Genomic DNA, 18,876 nt, shown 5'->3' with positions numbered 1-18,876 from the left:
TTTTCACAAAAATCTCTTGGTAGAAAGTTACACACACTTTCTCTTAATGAAAATATGAAATAAAATTAATCATTGACCACACACATTTTCAGAAAATTAGATTTTTCTTATTTTTACAAAGGGCAGGCAACTCTTCCAAAAAGTCTTAAGTGCAAAAAGGTCAGCTTCTAATCATTTACCAGTCATGTGAATTTCATCTGCTTCACTTTCATCATTATTTAACAATAAACATTTATGTTGATCTAAATTCTTCAAAATTGTTCATTATCCTTTCATTATACATGGAATACCTTAAGAATTGACGCGGCCATGCCACAAACAGGGCTCGAACTCACGACCTCCATGTTACGAAGCGAACGCTCTACCACTGAGCTACCGTGACCGGTTTAACGACCATAAAATTTGCGAATTGCTGACTTTAAACGAGACTGTTGAAACCCTTATAGTATCAACTTAATATCAAAAGTAGCCCGTCTCAATTTAAAAATTAATCATACACAGAACAAACTCTTGTGTGTCGAATCAGTAAAAAGATATAAGCACCATATAAGGTGATAATGGGATATTGCTACATAGATATGGGACGTTGACGATGGAGAAGCTGAAATCATCCCGTTTGTCATAAAGTTGTTGGTTTGCCGTCAACATCCATCCTCAATGAAAATAATGAATATCCAAGTACGAAGCAGATTTGCAGGACTCTGAGGTGTCTTTTATCTTGAGTTCACTGGAATAGATCGAATCGTACTTAAATGTAACACTGCTCTTTTTCATGTGCTATTACGCAATTTCCGAATTCGTATTTTACTTCTTCTCCCACTTTTTTGGATAAACTATCCAGCTACATGAAAGGTGATGATAACGAACAGTGATCAGTCTCATGACTCCTATAAGCAATACAAAATAGAGAGTTGGGCAAACACGGACTCTTGGATATACCAGAGGTGGTATCAGGTGCCTAGGAGGAGTACGTATCCCCTGTCGACCGCGGTCACACCTGCCGTAAGCCCTATGTCTTGATAACCGTAGTAATCCGTAGTAAAAAATCAGTGTGTAAAGATTTTGTATGAAACACTTTAGACAGCATTTATGACAGGTCGTATTGGCAAACTAAATTGTTATTATATTACATAATCGTTCTCCATTTTTCAGATAATTGTGAAGTCACTTTCTTTTCTGGCTGTCCCTTCCCCATTTTAAAAATGATGATGTGTGTCTGAATTAATGATGGGATGTCATGTGAAGTGAGCTATCTAAATGTATAGATAAAACTGATTACGTAGTGAGCGCTGTTTTATTTTCAAAGGTGTTCGATGATAAACAACCATTGCACATTTACACAATTATAAGACGTTAATGCCAGTAATGCCCAATTCCATCTATACCGCTTCCAACCAGATGACAGTGGTTGTATTTGCTGAGGAGTGACAGAAGACAGCTATGTGCCTATCAATTGACATCAGAGCCGTGTGTGCCTCCTGGAAATTAAGCACTCTTCCCACCTGACTACTGGCTAGCTGCATCACCTTCAGCTGAAAAGAAAATCATACAATTAATATCATGATGTAGTTTGACAGCTCATCACGCAGCGGTAACCCGCTTTGCATAGACAAACTTACTACATACTGTATGATCCTCATGGTTTTCATATGCATCACATATGAGAATCATATGTCTCGAACTTGCCTGTACAGTATATAAAGCCGTAATAGATTAGAGTAGTCTAATTTACATTACCTGTAGCTCTTTGGGAAAATATTTGGACAGACCAGAGAGCTACATGTACATATCTACCCTTTTAAAAAAAACTTCCATTAACAGCGCAGAAAAAATGCGCACGGTTGAGGTCTTATATCGCTGCATTCTTGCATCACTGTGACATCTCAAGAATTTTAATATAAAAAATTCCTAATATATTATGTCTAAATTGACTGGATACCGAACATGGCTACGTTAACAAACAAAATCATTTGAAGCTGCGAGTTTTCTGGTCGTGTGGGGCTTATTCTAATGAACATTTGAAGGTATATTTGGACACACGTATAGCGGGAAAATGTTAGGATTCTTTTTATATTAAAATTATGAGACATCATGGCGATGCAAGAATGCAGCGATATATGGCCTCAACCGTGCGCAGTTAGTTTGCGCTGTAAATCGAAGGTTTTTTAAGGGGTGGATCTGTACATCTCTCTAATCTGTCCCAACATTTTCGCAGAGAGCTGCAGTTCTATAGCTACACTATCTGCTACCACAGGGATTAAACCCGTTTTGACCCGCAACCATAAATAACAAGGAGTTTCGGGTCAAAACGGGCTTAACCCCTGTGCCTGATGCGGATTTATGTACTTGTAAGATTACCTCAACCAATTTGAGTCCGTCCTGAGAGTGAACTAATGGTATTTCTTCCACTGTCGTGTTGTACATCCAGCAAGTTACAGGCCTGTGGCGATATCCTCCTTTCTTCATGGCCATAAAATGCTGTAATGTGAAACTTAATTCTTTATCCGTACAGTATCTACTTTATATTTCGTTTAATTACGCGAATTCGGAGGATGTCATGATATACATAAGAAATAAATTTCATTTTTGAAAGTACACGTGTATTTTCAAAAATGGCATTTCTTACATCTATGTTCAACTTTCATTTCTGACGAAATTTCCCTTAAAATAGACGTACTATAATTATCAGGACTTGCACGCACAGTGTTCACATCTGAATCGCATTAATGAACATATCGCTATCATTAATGAACATATCGCTATCATTAATGAAAATATCGCTATCATTAATGAACATATCGCTATTATTAATGAACATATCGCTATCATTAATGAACATATCGCTATTATTAATGAACATATCGCTATCATTAATGAACATATCGCTATCATCAATGAACACATCGCTATCATTAATGAACATATCGCTATCATTAATGAACATATCGCTATCATTATAGTTGGTAAAGATATCGAAGGCAAAAACATTGGAAATGTAAATATTTTGGAATGGCAGAACTACTGCATAACATCTCTAACTGTTGTTTACTTTTTGGTACAGGAACCCATAATTAGACCATTCGTCCGGTTCTATGTTGATTGGGACAAACGTTTTTTTGGATCGTGGTATTCCATCAGTGTTCCAAAGACAGCCGATTAAGACAATCTACAAAAAGAGAAGCCAGGTGTATGAATTCTCTGAACAAATACCTGTTTTCATATTTCAGGTTTATTCACTGCCCCCATTGCATGTGCTAAGTAATTTCAGAGCTTTCTGGTATCACCAAAGTAACTTGAAAACAAATCCTTATACCGGTATCTGGCACACATATCGCTCAAGTTTACAAAAGCAGAAAAGGAGTTACATCGTCATAAATATGAAAATCATACAGTATCCTTTCATAGATAGTGGAAATAAATATGATAATTATACAGCACCCTTTAATATAAATTGTAGATAGTGGAAATAAATTATTGAATTTAAAGTTATGCTCTGAAACTGAAAACAACTTTGATACACAAACGAAATATTCATATCAACAAATAATCCAAACAGATGGAATTTATGGTTCCGTTTAGGGACTTACCAAGGGAATATAGATGTACAGAGATTTCGACATTTTAGTCCCTTGTTATCTACAAATAAAGCTGTACTGGGCATAGATAAGGACGATGTAATTGTATAGACAGGACATCATCCAACGTCTGATATTTGTATATAGTGCAAACCATTATTCGTTACCACTGCGTTTACAGTTTATTATTTAAATCATTATGATTATACATAAATGTGTGTTATAGAAGGGTCTTATGCGAAAATGAATTTTCATCTTATAGTAACACTACACAATTCTCTAAACGATTCATCTACATCTTATGGGTATAAAATCACCGTGTGTTAATGTCAAACTATTAAGTGCAAGTTGTTTTCACTTTTTAAAAAATATATAGATAATAACATGTTTATGGGTTGTTGTTTTTTTTTATTAAGGCCTTAAAACCACGGATACAATAACTAACTGTTTGTGGGGACCCCAAACTGTTTTTGCTGAGGATGCACATGCTACAATAAGATGTAATCAATGTATAAAGGGCAAACCGACCATGGTTCGGACAGTTCTTGTTTTGCTTTCTTGCAACAGGCTATAGTTCCGAATGTCGTTAGAATAGAATATTACCATTGCTAGGGATGGTTTGCGGGAACCTTTCGGGATTTATCGAATGTCAATATAGCTCCAAAATATTATTTACGTGTTAATAAATGGATGACACAGAAAAGGACCGATTTTGACCAAGGTTCCGACGCATCATTTTATTTTCGGACTCTATGACTTGTAATGCAGTATTAGGAAAAATGGGGGTGGGGGACGCAACGTTCTGTCCGAACCATGGTCGGTTTACCCATTCCTAATGCGCGTGATTCCGAGCTATGGGACTTTAAATGACAATGATTCACCTCTTGTCCGTTTTATTCCAATACTTTTGTCGTTACATATTCAAATGACACTTCTTTCGAAACATTTAACAATCCTTCAGTCAATGCAATTGTTGGTACATGTATATATAACTGACACTCCTTCTGTCTGTATACATAACTGACACTCCTTCTGATGGTACATGTAACCGACAATGAATTATTTATTTGTTGGGTTTTTTTTAGCAAGAAAAAATCCTGAATATATCTCAAGTGGGATATTATCGCCCAGTATTGTGATGTACAAAATTACTCAAATATTTCTATTTCTGTTGTTTAGAGGAATTCCGTCTTTGCACTAGATCTCGAAATTTACTACTCTTTAATAATAAATTCGAACACAAGTGATATAATTGCCTGTGATCTATGTCAAAGAGTTACATAAACGATCATATGTAATAGGAGATCTATAGAGTTAACTTTTAAACAGTTCACTTTGATACGAGGTTCCGTTACCTCAACTCATCATGAACCACACATGACAGTTTAGGTTTCTTAATGTACCGTCTTGTCAACTGTTATCCGGATTTTTCCAGATAGGTTCCTGGGTTATTTACCTTTTGTTACTTCCACGATTAAACCCGCTACAATTTAGCTTCTTTGTTTGCTCTGTCTACCCACAGTCTTTTTACTGTGCTGCCTCCAATGTAGTATAGCTAACCACAATTCATCTCACTTCACTTCATCATCATAGTGCAATGCCATCTTAGAATCATATTACCAAAATAAACGTCCATTTGCTCATACACGTATGTTGATTTGTGGAGTGACAATGTTTATGGTTAGCTGTCCTGCATTGGAGGCAGCACAGTAAAAGACTTTTCTTAACACACTGTTTGACATGGATACAGACGTCAATCCTGCAGACAGTTATGAGGACATACCTTTGATTCCAACAGAAAAAGGACGAGAATTCTTTGAAACTCAGAAAAGTACACACCTTAAGAAGGTCAAGTCATCCAGTCTAATGCTTAATAAATGCATAAACAATTTTGAACCATTACCAAGGTCTATCTCAGCTTTAGAGAATTTAGAAGCAACTCTTCAAAGTGCTTTTCATAGATACGACAAAAGTGCAAAATTAATGATTACTTGGACTTCTTATCACGTTCACGTCAACCAAAATCATTACAGGAATTAGAGGACTACTGGCATATCGTGAACAATCTTAAAAAACAACTAAATGAGTTAATAGAGAAGATCCATGTGAAAATTTAAGAGAGAATCATCAGTACCAGTACACAAGCATGGCGAAGAGGAAGCACGTTCGTCGAGTCAACTGTCTGTAAACGCAAGTTGTACGAAAATATGTGGAAAACCTGGTTTCACTGGACGGTCCTGTGCTCGAATCATACCAGTCTGTATTTATCAAGAGGGTCACCCGGAGAATTCAGTTCTGGCATACTCAATGCTTGACGACCAGAGCAATAAAACCCTAGGAAGGAGTTCACTACTCAATAACTTAGGAATGGCGCAAGGCTTGATTGTAGAGGGAATTGGTAGGACCCATAGTAAGCCTTTGAAGCTTCCACCTGTTCTCGAATGGGATAATTTACCTGACAACCACACAGAGATACCAACTCCTGACATAGCACATTGCTATCCTAATCTTAGCGATATAGCTGAACATTTTCATGAGCCAGATCCCTCGATGAAAATACTTTTACTCATTGGAAGAGGCCTCCCTGAAGCCCATCACTCACTAGACCAAAGGATTGGACCTCTAAGTATACCTTTTGCCCAACGCTAGCGACTTGGATGGACGATAATATGAGATGTTTGTCTCTCAGGGCATCATATTCCTTCATCTAGCAGTAGCTCAAATAAAACCTTCATCAGAGAGAATGGTGGGCCAAGCACCTTGGAACCTTGCGAACAAATGGTTAATGTGCGCAGCAATTATGTGAACACTTACAAGACAAGGATAACCAAACTGAACATATTTGAGACTACTGCTAATGACAACAAACCAGGGCTGTCCATAGAGGATAAAAAATTCTTGAAAATTATGGATCAAGAGTTCCATCTCACATAGGGCAAATGAACAACACCCTTCCATTCCGTTCACCACGTCACCCTATGCCGGACAACTATCAAATGGCCTTACGACGTGTAAGTCATTGGATGCTTCCTTACACAACAACGAGAAGAAAAAGGATCATTTCCCTAGCATTCATGCAGAAAATATTAGACAACAAACATGCAGAATTGGTCCCATACTTGCCCCCAGGTGAAGAACCCTGGTATCTCCCTCTCTTTGGTGTATATCACCCTTGTAAACCCAACCAGATACGAGGTGTCTCTGACGCATCTGCTAAATACGATGGAGTTTGTTTAAATGATCAACTACTGCAAGTACCTGATCTCATCAATGGCCTCTTAGGAATACTTATTCGCTTCAGGAAGAACATTGTAGCAGTTGTCGTCGACATCCAACAGATGTTCCACTCCTTCCTCGTAGATGAGCAGAATCATGATTATTTACGCTTTCTCTGGCACAAGGACAACAAACTGGAGAACCCATATGTTACATACCGCATGAGAGTGCATGCATTTGGGAATCGACCATCTCCTTCAGTAGCCATGTACGGTCTTCAGCGTATCGGAGAACTGGCTGAGGAAACACACGGACAAGATGTCAAAAAGTTCATAATAAACGATTTCTACGTTGATGATGATCTCAAATCATGTCCCTCAGAAGAGGATGCAATCCACCTTATCTGCAAAACTCAGGATGCAATGAAAACACATAGAGACCTTCGACTTTACAAATTCGCTTCAAACAGTAAGAAAGTCATGGAAGCCTTTGATTCTGAGGTCTTAACTAAGGACCTTGTGAATTTAGACTTTGAAAAAGATGTACTAACTCAACGAAGCCTAAGTCTATTGTGGGACCTGAGGACTGACACTTTCAGGTTCAGCATCTGCAAGGAAAACAAACCAGTGACTCGTCGGGGAATACTTTCTACAGTCAATAGTTTATATGGTCCATTGGGATTCATATCTCCAGTCACCATTTGTGGGAAGATTATTCTGAGAAAAACTGTAGCATCTTCATTGGATTGGGATGATCAGCTACCTGAACACCTGATGAGAGAATGGGAAGTGTGGAAATCTAATCTATCTCACCTACAAGAATTACACATACCCCGCGTCATTGTACCTAATCTTAGTGAAACTATATCCAGAGAGCTATTGATCTACTGTGATGCGTCAGAACAAGCTATAGCTGCAGTCGGTTATCTAAAGGTCTTCTATGCCGATAGTTCATCAGCCACAGGATTCGTACTCGACAAAGCCAAAGTTTCGCCTTTAAGTGGTCATACCATACCAAGGCTGGAGCTGTGTGCCGTAGTCCTTGCTGTCGAAATTGCACAAGTCATAGTATAACATTTACAAGTGAAACTTGACAGCATAAACTTGTTTAGCAACAGTCATGTAGTGTTAGGCTACATAAAAAATGAGACCAAACGTCTCTACGCTTATGTTGCAAATCGTGTAGCTCATATTCAAAACTTCAATAAGCCATCACACTGTTTCTATGTAAGAAGTGAAGCAAATCCAGCAGGCATCAATACCAGGGGAGCCTTGCCAAAAGATATGCAAAATAACTGTTGGCTTTCCGGACCGAAACCATCTAATTCTTTAGCAGCAGAACAAGCAGTTGATACAGAAAATGAAAACCACCCCTACCCGCTGGTTAATCCTGAAGCGGACAGTGAGGTCCGAAGTAACAAAGTGGAAGTTAAGCCAACATCTCCTCTCAGTCTTGACAATGGGAGATTCTCTCGTTTTTCTAGTTGGAATGGACTCATTCGGGCATTAGAAACTCTACGAAGGTGCGTACAACGACGACGCCAAAGAAATCAGAGATCAATGAGGCTGAGTTGTATCGTGACACAGAACGACTGGCGATCAAGGATGTACAGAGAAAAGTTTATCAGGAAGAACTCAACTGCCTCAGTTCTTCCAAACCATTGAACAAAAGCAGTTTAATCTCCACACTTGACCCTTGCATTGATGCAGATGGCCTCTTGCGCGTTGGAGGACGCCTGGGACGTTCTCAATTGGAGATGATGTCTAAAAACCCAATAATCCTGCCTGCAAAACATATTTCAACCTTAATAGCCCGAAAGTGCCATGACGATGTCAAGCATCAGCGACACCATATCACTGAAGGACGTATGCTCAGAAGAAGGCTTGAATATAAAAAACACCAGACTTGCCGAAAGAACGTGTCTTACCTGGACATCCACCATTCTCTCTTGTGGGAGTAGACATATTTGGACCTTGGGAGGCCATTACCGGTACCCGCCGCACTGGGTCAGAGGTGGGTCGACTAATAGCAAGAGATTGACAGCCCTCTTCACATACCTCTCTACAAGGGCTGTCTATATTGAGGTACTAGAAGACATGACTGCATCCGCCTTAATAAACGCACTCAGACGATTATTGTCATACGAGGTAGTGTGAAAATTTTCCGTTCCGATAGAGGGGCAAATTTTGTAGGGGCAGTTAACGAACTGAAGCTCAACATCATCAATGTTAAAGATGGACCTCAACATGACTACTTAACCAAACAAGGAACTACATGGGTTTTCATCCCCCCACACACTCCTCACACATGGATGGAGAGTGGGAGCGTATGATTGGAGTGACTCGCCGCATTCTTGATGTCATGTTGCTGGAATATAGTCCTCGTAGTTTGACACATAAAGTTTTAACAACGTTCCTCACTGTCATGATCGTGTGCAGGATTGGACAAAACAAGATGGCAGACGGCATTTCCAACCAAGCGTGACCCTATGCGTGAACGAAATACACCCCCAAAAGACTGATCGAGGAAGTTTAAATTTGTGAATTAAATGTGAAATTTGAATTTTTTGTATTGACTGATTAAAGTATCATGACTGGCTAAAAAAAACCCATTTGAAATGTCTTGTGCTCAAGTTCTGAGAGATCAAAATTAATTGGGGAGGAGTGTAGTATTTGTAATTGGATCGGTATTCAATTAATTCTGTTAATAATTAGTTCCTTTTAGATAAAGAATTTAATTAGCACGTGGTTTGTGTCTTTGTTTTTCTTCAGAATATTTCCCAGGATATTACAATCATCATGAAAAGCATACTACCGCGTACCAATTTGGATTTATCCAAAATAAGCATTTAAATGTATCGGGATCGAGGTCTCTCTAATAAATCTCGGTCTTTGCCCCCTTGCCAGAAAGCACGGCAGTTTGCGATTGATGTTGAGAAGGAGTGAAAATTATTTTGAATATCATGATTCAGTATGTGCACTGTCACATGTAATGCAGATTACTTACTAGGGCCTATATTAATAGTTTCTTATGTATTTTAAAAGTCTCGTGGTAACTCCCGGTCGCCTTCCCTTCTTACACGCGTATCATGTCATATGAAATATCTCGGAAAAAGGGCAAACATTCTTTTTAAATATTATTACGAAATATAATAAGGGTAAACAGAGTAACATTACACGATAACGTATTACTATACAATAACTTAATAATATACTTATAGAACTTAATTCCCTTTTTTCATACCTTCCCAGGTAGTCTAGTGGTTAGGATTCCGCGCTCTCACCGCGGCGGCCGGGGTTCGATTCCCCGTCTGGGAATAGTTTTTTTTCCCCACTCTCTCAATATATTGCCATTTATTTTTCTGTAAATTACTTCCCAGTTACAAACATATTTTTTGTGTGTTTTTTTAGTCTGCAGTACTTTTTAAAACCCTACCCAATATTTTAAAGCTTCTGAAATTAAAATTCAACACAATGTATCAATGATGAAATTAAAACAACCAAGCGAGTCTCCCTATACCCGGTATAGTTGACAGTTCCAGATTCATAAGTTTATGTGTGCTTATTTCAACAGACTTCATCTCAGCATTCTGCCTTTGATAGTAAAGCTTTTTGGCAGTACCACACTAGCTCTGTAAAATATCTTCATTCATCCACTAGAATCATCATCACCACATGTTGGATTACAATTTTTAGCATTTCATAATATACTATTACTTCAGCTGATTGTGCCAAGGGTTGGATATGCTTAATTGTACTTACTCCAAATGTGTTTCCAAATCAGTTGAGAAAAAAGTTCTATATCAAATAAATATTATGTCAAATCAAATTAATTCTGCTGTTACATACTTACCAACTCAAATAACAGTATAAGTGGAATTTTTAGCGAGACACAAATTTAGCGATTCTTCAATAAAAATGGGTCTATATATTTCACGAGAATTAATTTCAGCGACTTTATAATTCCAGGAAAGATAATTACATGTAATACCTTCAATATGGAATAAATTGTTAATTTTAGTGATCCCATCACTCTCGCTAATATAATGTCAAAATCAAATTCTCGCGAAAATTTGAAAACCAAGGTGATGAAATCCATAAACCTGTCACTAACACAGGTTCAGTTCGTCGTCTCGTCTCTCTAAAAATGTGTTAAAACAATATTTCTTAGTTACTTATCATCCGACAATCTAACCTCAGAATCAAAGTAAAAGGAAAGCATGACGCATTGCCCTGCGTTTAATTCTTTTTAGTCATTTTACAACAGAAGATATACAGCATTTACAAGTTTTATGATCAAAGAATAGAAATGTACATAGTTTTGACAGACATTGAAAAGTACACAGGCATCTTTCACACCTCTGTTTGTTTACAGAAGTTAGAAAACGTTTAACACCAGCGTATTTTCATCCAACTCTGACTAGTTAAAATGTAGCAAATAAGTTTAAAAAATTAATACGTGGTGGACACCCAGACATATCTGAGAAAAAAAAGGGGGGGGGGGGGGGGGGCTGGCTGGCTGGCACACAGTTACAGGCTAGTGGTCTGTCATGAAGCCCCCAGTGGGTCCATGTAGCCCTGAAGCTACCAAGTTCTGAAAAAATAAGGCATTAAAGCATATATACAGTTTAGTGTTTTAGGACATAATCTAAACAAAATGCATCACATTTGTGAGGGTTTGGGTGAAGAGGTGTGTGTCTGCATTGGATTGGCCCCCTACTGACATGTACTTCTACTGCAGCATCAAGGAAACTCAACAAAACTGTATGAATCTAAGAGTGATGCCACAACCCGCAATTCAATGATAATGTGCACATTACTGAAATCTTAAATTTTGAATTCTATCAAAAGTGCACAAACTATTGTAAAGTTTGCACACATTTAAGAAGTTCAATACATTCATATGTTTAAAGAATAGAGTTTATATATAAAAACAAATACAGCTTTTAAGTAAACAAATTGAATATAAAGGAGTATCTTTTTTAGAAATTATTATCATTGATCTCCTCTATACAAGGAAGCAGTTCCAAGTCCCATATTGAGTTTGGTCTTTTACTCGATCTTCAATTCTCTTGCATTTGAAGTCTATCTATCTTTGTTTTGATGAAGTACATGTACCTACATGTACAATTGTGATTTATACTTGCATACTGCACTTACTAAACTATAATTATACTGATTTGATTACAATTTTATATGTATTCACACAACACTATTATTATATCTGCTGTCTCAGAAACTGATGTGTGAAGCAGTTGGGTTATTTTATTGTATATATCATGTCGTTAATTTAAATCCTGTCTGCAATCAGTATTTCATATATAATTATAGATATGTGCAGTGCAGAAGTGTGAACTCTGTCAGTATTAGTACCTCTGAATGATTGTTATTTATTTTCATTGTTATAATTAATTGCTTGTTAACCTGAGGGCCCTTGATTGGTGAATAAACAATTATATATACATGTATATATATATGTGTACCATGTCTTCTAATTTTATCCTGAATATAGTCAGATCTTCCATCATGTAAAACCATCAAGATAAGTCTTGTCTGTTTTACAATGCTGAAAAATTAATTGGGATATTTTTTTTTTTTACGTTTACCATATTACAACTTGATCCAAACATTTTTGATAAAAAAGTTTCCCCTTCTTGGCTAAAAGAAAACCCATAGGTTGGCCATCAAAATGATAAAACAGAACATTCATGTTTGGCAGCACAGAATGTGAACGAGTCCATCATGTGCATATGATCCTTCTGGTTGGTAATAATAAATGTGTGCAAATGTTATTTAGTACATGGTTCCTGCCTTAAACAAAGATTGTACTTAATGCTAAATGATATACACGCCCTGCTATAACAGCTGAATACTACATTTCTACACTTTGCATGTTAAAATTCATATGTTTGCTGAGCAAACTGCATCTACACATCAAAATATTCATCATAGCATAATAAGCTTCTTTCTTTCATAATAATATGAATGTATCTCTCACTTCTCACACAATCCTTAAAGCACTATATTCATACACTCAAATAACAATGAAATCGCACACATGCAGTGACATTTATATTAAAGTATGACTGCATATACACAAACAATTACATGCATGTGTATACATTAAATATACTGCCTTCATTGTAAACACATCTTGTAAAAATAAAAGTTAAGTATATATTTAACAAAATGTGTTAAATAAATTACACAGTACTCTTGAAACGAATACTTAAAAAATAAAAATATACATGTAAATGAGCATGCATATATCAGGTCAAGTATCCATATTTTTTTTTTCGAATCAAAAGCAGTGCTCATAATATATTTAACAGTGATGAAATGAACACAATCTTGGTCTTGTGACCTTCACATATCATTGAAGGCAAAATCATAATTGTCTGGCTCTGGGGGAATCGGTGGGGGTTCATTCGGAATAGCTATTCCCTCAGCATCCAGGAGTCGGATTCGTATCTCCATGTCTAACAGCATATTCAAATCCTTCTTCATTTGAGGACTAGTCATCTACAAAGGATGTTCACTTATGAAACATGTTCCAGAAAAATTGAGGAAATATATATATGATAATCAATCACAATTAAGTAAGATTAAAAAATATTTGTACATAATACACCCTCTTCTCTCCCCTCTCTCCAAGTGACTTGCAATTCAGATATTAGTGACTTGCAATTCAGATATTGATCATGTAAGTTACCTCATGCCCCAATAAGACATTGAGTCCATCAGTCCACATGTCAAATTCTACGTCATCTTTGGCCACAAAACACAGCATATCGGTGGGTTCAGAGTTCACGGGCTGTATAGCAAAGCTGAAGTTGGTCATCTGCAGAAAAAACCACAAACCAATGCAGGTGTGGGAAAGCTTTGTATGCTTACTAAATAACACAATCTACACTAGTGTAACAATAACTGTAATCCGATCATAATTATAGTTGTAAATTAAAATGAATAGAACTTACATTCATTACCCATGCATTCAAAAGAATGCAAGTCATTTCAAACAATACTGTGTTTCCTATAGATTTTTTTTTAAAACAATGATTGCCAATCATATTTTATAACATGAATAGCATGGATTTAAATGAGTATGCTACAACAAAGAGCATTAATAAGGATCCTGGGGGGGGGGGGGGGGGGGGGGGGGGGGGGGGGGGGGCTAGAGCTTGGCCAATTCAATGGCTCTGGGTCTTGGCACACTGTGTGGTTATATCAGTTTTGTTCATGCCAAATGGAGATTCTAATATCTTTTTATCACAAAGTTATGGCCTGGAACACATATTTTTAATGTTTTTTACCAGTGTCCTTGACCATGCCAAAATGACCTTAGTTCAGGGTCTTATCATATTGGCAGAATAATCATAAGAAACGTACCTTTGCAATTTGCAACATGTCTAAATTTCTAATATCTATCCATCACAAAGGTTCTACCCAGATTAGTCTTTTTCTGACTCATTTAATCTTTACCAATGACCTTGTTCAAATGCTTTAGTTAGGGGCATATACAATTAGGTCACAATTTATCTTGTCTGAAGTGTGATCTTCTTCATGAAAAACCTGTGACCTAGCTGGACAGTCATATCCATTTTCTTACAAGTGAATTTGAACTTGTTTTCTGCTCATTAGCAATTGTTGTGTGCCGAGTACGAACTAGTATTGGCTCTCTACCACAAAGTCATGACCTGTAAAAATACTTCTAAGTTTTGACTAGAGATCTTGACCTATAGGCCAAACTACCTTGATTCAGGGTCGAAACACATTTTCTGGTCATAGAGGCTTCCACATTAATTATAAAAATTATGAACCCAGTTTATGTTCAGAAGGGAAGGGTTACATATGGAATATTCTTAAAGATATGTTGCTCTTTTTCTGTGTGATGTACACCTGGGTCCTAAGTTTCACAATTTTGGTAAAGGTTACCAATGCTCATGATAAACATATACACACAATTTATATGCTTAGGTGTTCCAAAGAAAAAAATCAAAGGTTTAACTATTGCATTTTACTATAATATTATTCAAATAGCTGTGTCCTAGCTGGGATTTGAACCAGGCTCAGGTCTAGGCTATAGCTACACTGTATGCAGCCATCAAATTCAAAAATAGAACGCTGTATGCAGCCATCAAATTAAAAAAGAGAACCCTATGATAAAATAAAATACAACAAGTACAAATGAGACTTTTTTCATCTGAGATAACACATAAATATAACCACAACTTTTTAAAGGGTTCTACAGTAATGGTTTTTATATCAATGTATATACATGTACATGATTTTACATGACTTGAACAAACACACAAACCAAAACATTCATTTTCATGGTTCTTTAGAAATACTCTAGCTAACATATGATTCTTGTTTGATTTGAGGAGGAAAAAACAGTAAAGCTCAAAGACTAAATAAATGCTGATTTTTTAAAACTCAATCAATGCTTTATAGATCTAATTGTATACACATTCATATGATCCATGTAATATCAACTCTCATTTTAAAATTGCCTTTTGATCGTTTGTTGAAAATCCAATAAAACCAACAGGCCCATGGGCCTAAACACTTACCTATTAAGACAATTTCTTCTACAGACAGAATTAATCTCTAAAACATCATTTTACCACTGTTCCATACTGTTAGTTGGACGATCTTAATTTTCCTAAAGTAGATGCATTTTCACTTAACTGGGGTTGGATTTCTTTTTTTCCATGCTCAAGTTCCTGACTTGAGGGGCCAATTTTTGCCAAATCCCACTGAAAATTTTCCTAGTCCATGCTGAATTTAAAGCCAAATTTAAACAGACTCATGGCAACAACAGCACTTCCATTAAAACATAAATATGCAGACGTATAAAATCAAGGCTGTATTGCAGCTGAATATTGAAGTTCTGATTGTCATCATCATCTTTGGTAATTTTAGATCTCAATGATCGTATGCAATATTGGACAGAAATTAGGGAGTTTAAATTATTCAAAATAAGTAAATATATACTTTCTTTCAGAAAGGGATATTTTATTTATCATTTATATACTGCTATTTTACAATTATAGGCAAGTCCCTAGGACTTCCGACATTTTTAATCACAAAATCTGGATTATGTTAGTCGCAAACGTTGGGCTTGAAGAATTTTCAATCCCAGAGTCTTAACTTTGGAATCTAGACATATATGAATGAAGTTGCTTGCATGCATATTTTTTTTTTCATTTCTGGCCAAGTGATTCAAGAAAAGTTAATAATATTTTGCACACAGGCATAAATAAACTTGATTTTTCTGTACCCTGAATGTTTAGTACTGGGGTAATTAACAATGGCTGACATTGGCTAATTAATTTGAAAACATGAAAATTTAACATACGAACAATAGATAACGTACAGACGACAATCTTAAATGTTCAGAAGAGTTCACATGGGTCTGAAGCTCAGGTGAACTAAAATGGGAGTGTTAAAGAACATAATGATTACAGATTAGAAAAAGTATTAACAACAGATAAAAGGGACTGTCACTCCTTGTGTTAATTTTGGAATATCATGGTAATTTTTAAAGGAATCTAAAAATATACACAATAAATCATTTCTAAGAGATTGTTCAAATATATATTGCTAAAAATAAAAATCCATAAACGAAATTTCAACAAAATTCAATAGATAAATGTGCTATACTGATAATTTTTTTTTTTTTTACTTATATACATGTATTCATTGAATAAATACCCGCAGAAGTGACATCCCCTGTCTAAATGGATTAACATGCAGTTGTTAAAGGGTTTTATTTTAAAGTTATGAAAGTAAGTTGTAAATCATTTCTTATAGTTTAAATCATTCCATTCATGTATTGTTAATGTATCATTATTTATTTCCACTATGAATGACTACATGGAATACTTTTAAGATTCAATGAAAGTTAAGTGCAGTAGGTGAGTTGTTTAAGAAGTAGTGTGAAATTTAAAAGATCCAAGTTAAAATGGAAAATGTTAATAAAGATCCAAAAACAACTAGTTATATGATTTTCATTAGTGTGACAATAAGAGAATTAACAGTTTCCTCCATCCTAACTCCTAGAGAAAATGTCCTATCTCCCAGTAGAATTAAGAGACACCAGACTGGCAATATCGGAAAAAAAAATTCAGACTTGGAATTTTGATATTGAAGGACAACTATGGATGTTGGAGAGAAAAAAACATGCATAATAAAAAAATAAGTCAATGAGAATCAATGTTAAAAAAAAAATATTCCTACTTTCTCTGCTAGAGCATTGTGTGACAAATACTACAAAGAAAGACAGCAATGAGTCTCAATAGCTGATCTTACAATGGAAAATTTCATTAATATGCCTCTTATTTCATAACCCTGTGCCACAATAACTGATATAACTTCTTAGTACTTGCAATAGGCTAAACGTTTTCATTTGTTGGTTTATGGATCTGCCAAACTGATTTTATATTAAAAAATTTTACATTTAGAAAGAAAAAGAAAAATAGAAACGAAAAATCAAGGGTTTTTTTTTTCCAACGACCCCCCCCCCCCCCCAAAAAAAAATCAACGCTCTTTAAATAAAAATAAGGAATTTTGTTTATTTTTAAAAATGAGAACTGTTGGACTCAATAACATTATATGCATATACATGCATCTTCAATAATATCACAAAGCATATTGGGTAAATGTGCAAAAAGGATTCTCAACAATTTTTTTCATTTATTTTCTGGTCTTTATTTTTAATTCCATTTTGAATGACTGACCCAAAGAAATCCATAAACCAACAAAATAATAATAATAAAAACCCCAAAACAACAATATAAAAATAAAATCTGCATGGCCTTATATAATACATACACGTACATGGATTACAAATTGAATCTGAAAGAAACTTGCTAAAAAAATCATTAAAAACTAAGACATATTAAACAGTTGATGTGCAGTCATGTAATTAATTCATTATTTAAAGAGAGAGAGAGAATAAATTCTGTCCATAAATCAACATGCATAGAAAGGGCATACACTGAACAATTTATGCTCAATATAAATGGTCAATTTTAATTAATCAATTGATGAAAAGAAAGAAAAAAAAAACATTTGAGTGCAGTAAATGAAAGCAATAGAGGTATTTACATAATAATGTAATTTACTTGTTAAGCTTTACCATTTGTACAAGATGTAACAGTGTTATGAAAATAGTCATGGTACAATGTATCTATATTTTGGTGCTTCTCAGGTAGTGGCAAATACACGTGGTCTATTACATCAGACAACATTACATGTACATAAAGCTCAACACTGACAGTCATAATTCATAATAAAACCTTATGGTCCAATGGGCAGACTATTTGTAAAATTTTGAATACGCAAATTAAGTACATGGACAGTATCTAAATCTTAACCTAAAACTGTAGGATTGAAATAAACAGTATATGTTTTAATGATATGAAAGCGATATTTTGATATCTTCTTTTATTTTACAAGCTTATTACAAAAAACAAATATCTTTATTGTACCTTATAGTACATGACAAATCTGCTTAATGAAATGCAAACTTCAATGCAGTATTTTCCAAATAATCTATGCAAAAACAGTGAAAATTGGCATTAACTGGCAATTAATTACTCTGGAAAAATCACTTGCAATTAATTAATGTATGGCAAGCAGTACAGATTTCCTGTAAGAATCAACAAGCAAATTACTGAATATTCAATACTTTGTTTTCATTTCTCTTTCATTAGGATTTGTATGATCACATAAAACAGTTATAATATCACTTTTATTATGATAAAATTATTTACTTTTAATATACCAATATAAAGAAACTAAAGATTCTATGTATTGATTTGTCATGTGGGTGAAATTTCAAGGGATGCCGGTTCAAAAGCCAATCAAATAACATCTTTTAAACTTCAGCAAAAATTAAGCTGTCTGTTGAAAAGTTACTTTAACTGTAATAAAGCTATATCCATCGAATGATTAAGCAAGCACAATGTATAGTATTAATGCCTAGCAATGTAGCTTTAGCAGGTCATTGAGCCTATCACAGGAGTGTTACCGAGAAGGCATGGTCAGTTGATTTCCAAAACAAGTGGTGATCTGTCTAC

At 35.4% G+C, this 18,876-nt stretch overlaps 2 protein-coding genes and 1 non-coding gene across 11 annotated transcripts in view; 1 reads left to right on the top strand and 2 right to left on the bottom strand.

The window, feature by feature from the left end:
• Positions 1 to 1,275: 1,275 nt before the first annotated feature.
• LOC125664868 (uncharacterized) lies at positions 1,276 to 3,687 on the bottom strand. The gene is made up of 4 exons (XM_048897672.1): positions 3,588 to 3,687; positions 3,050 to 3,166; positions 2,359 to 2,478; positions 1,276 to 1,532 (listed from the first exon to the last, which is right to left on the bottom strand). The coding sequence occupies exons 1-4, from the start codon at positions 3,618 to 3,620 to the stop codon at positions 1,380 to 1,382; spliced, it is 423 nt and encodes a 140-aa protein (XP_048753629.1). The 5' UTR covers positions 3,621 to 3,687; the 3' UTR covers positions 1,276 to 1,379.
• A 6,349-nt stretch (positions 3,688 to 10,036) lies between these two features.
• Trnae-cuc (transfer RNA glutamic acid (anticodon CUC)) lies at positions 10,037 to 10,108 on the top strand. The gene has a single exon. It is a non-coding gene; the product is annotated as a tRNA-Glu (tRNA).
• A 906-nt stretch (positions 10,109 to 11,014) lies between these two features.
• LOC125683712 (engulfment and cell motility protein 1-like) overlaps positions 11,015 to 18,876 on the bottom strand; it is a 59,371-nt gene continuing 51,509 nt past the window's right edge. For 4 of the 9 annotated variants that reach the window (XM_056158418.1, XM_048925157.2, XM_056158427.1 and 1 more), the window contains 3 exons: positions 18,828 to 18,872; positions 13,503 to 13,631; positions 11,015 to 13,312 (listed from right to left, as the gene is read on the bottom strand). In XM_056158418.1, the coding sequence (XP_056014393.1) occupies positions 13,157 to 13,312; positions 13,503 to 13,631; positions 18,828 to 18,872 (330 nt within the window). In that variant the 3' untranslated portion in view covers positions 11,015 to 13,156. Of the gene's footprint in view, positions 13,313 to 13,502; positions 13,632 to 17,032; positions 17,063 to 18,827; positions 18,873 to 18,876 lie in introns of all 9 variants that reach the window. The other 5 variants (XM_048925167.2, XM_048925179.2, XM_056158436.1 and 2 more) reach the window with 2 other exon arrangements.

The sequence above is a fragment of the Ostrea edulis genome, chromosome 1 (genome assembly GCF_947568905.1).
Source record: "Ostrea edulis chromosome 1, xbOstEdul1.1, whole genome shotgun sequence".
NCBI lineage: Eukaryota > Metazoa > Mollusca > Bivalvia > Ostreida > Ostreidae > Ostrea > Ostrea edulis.
This window is presented reverse-complemented; position numbering and strand designations above follow the sequence as displayed.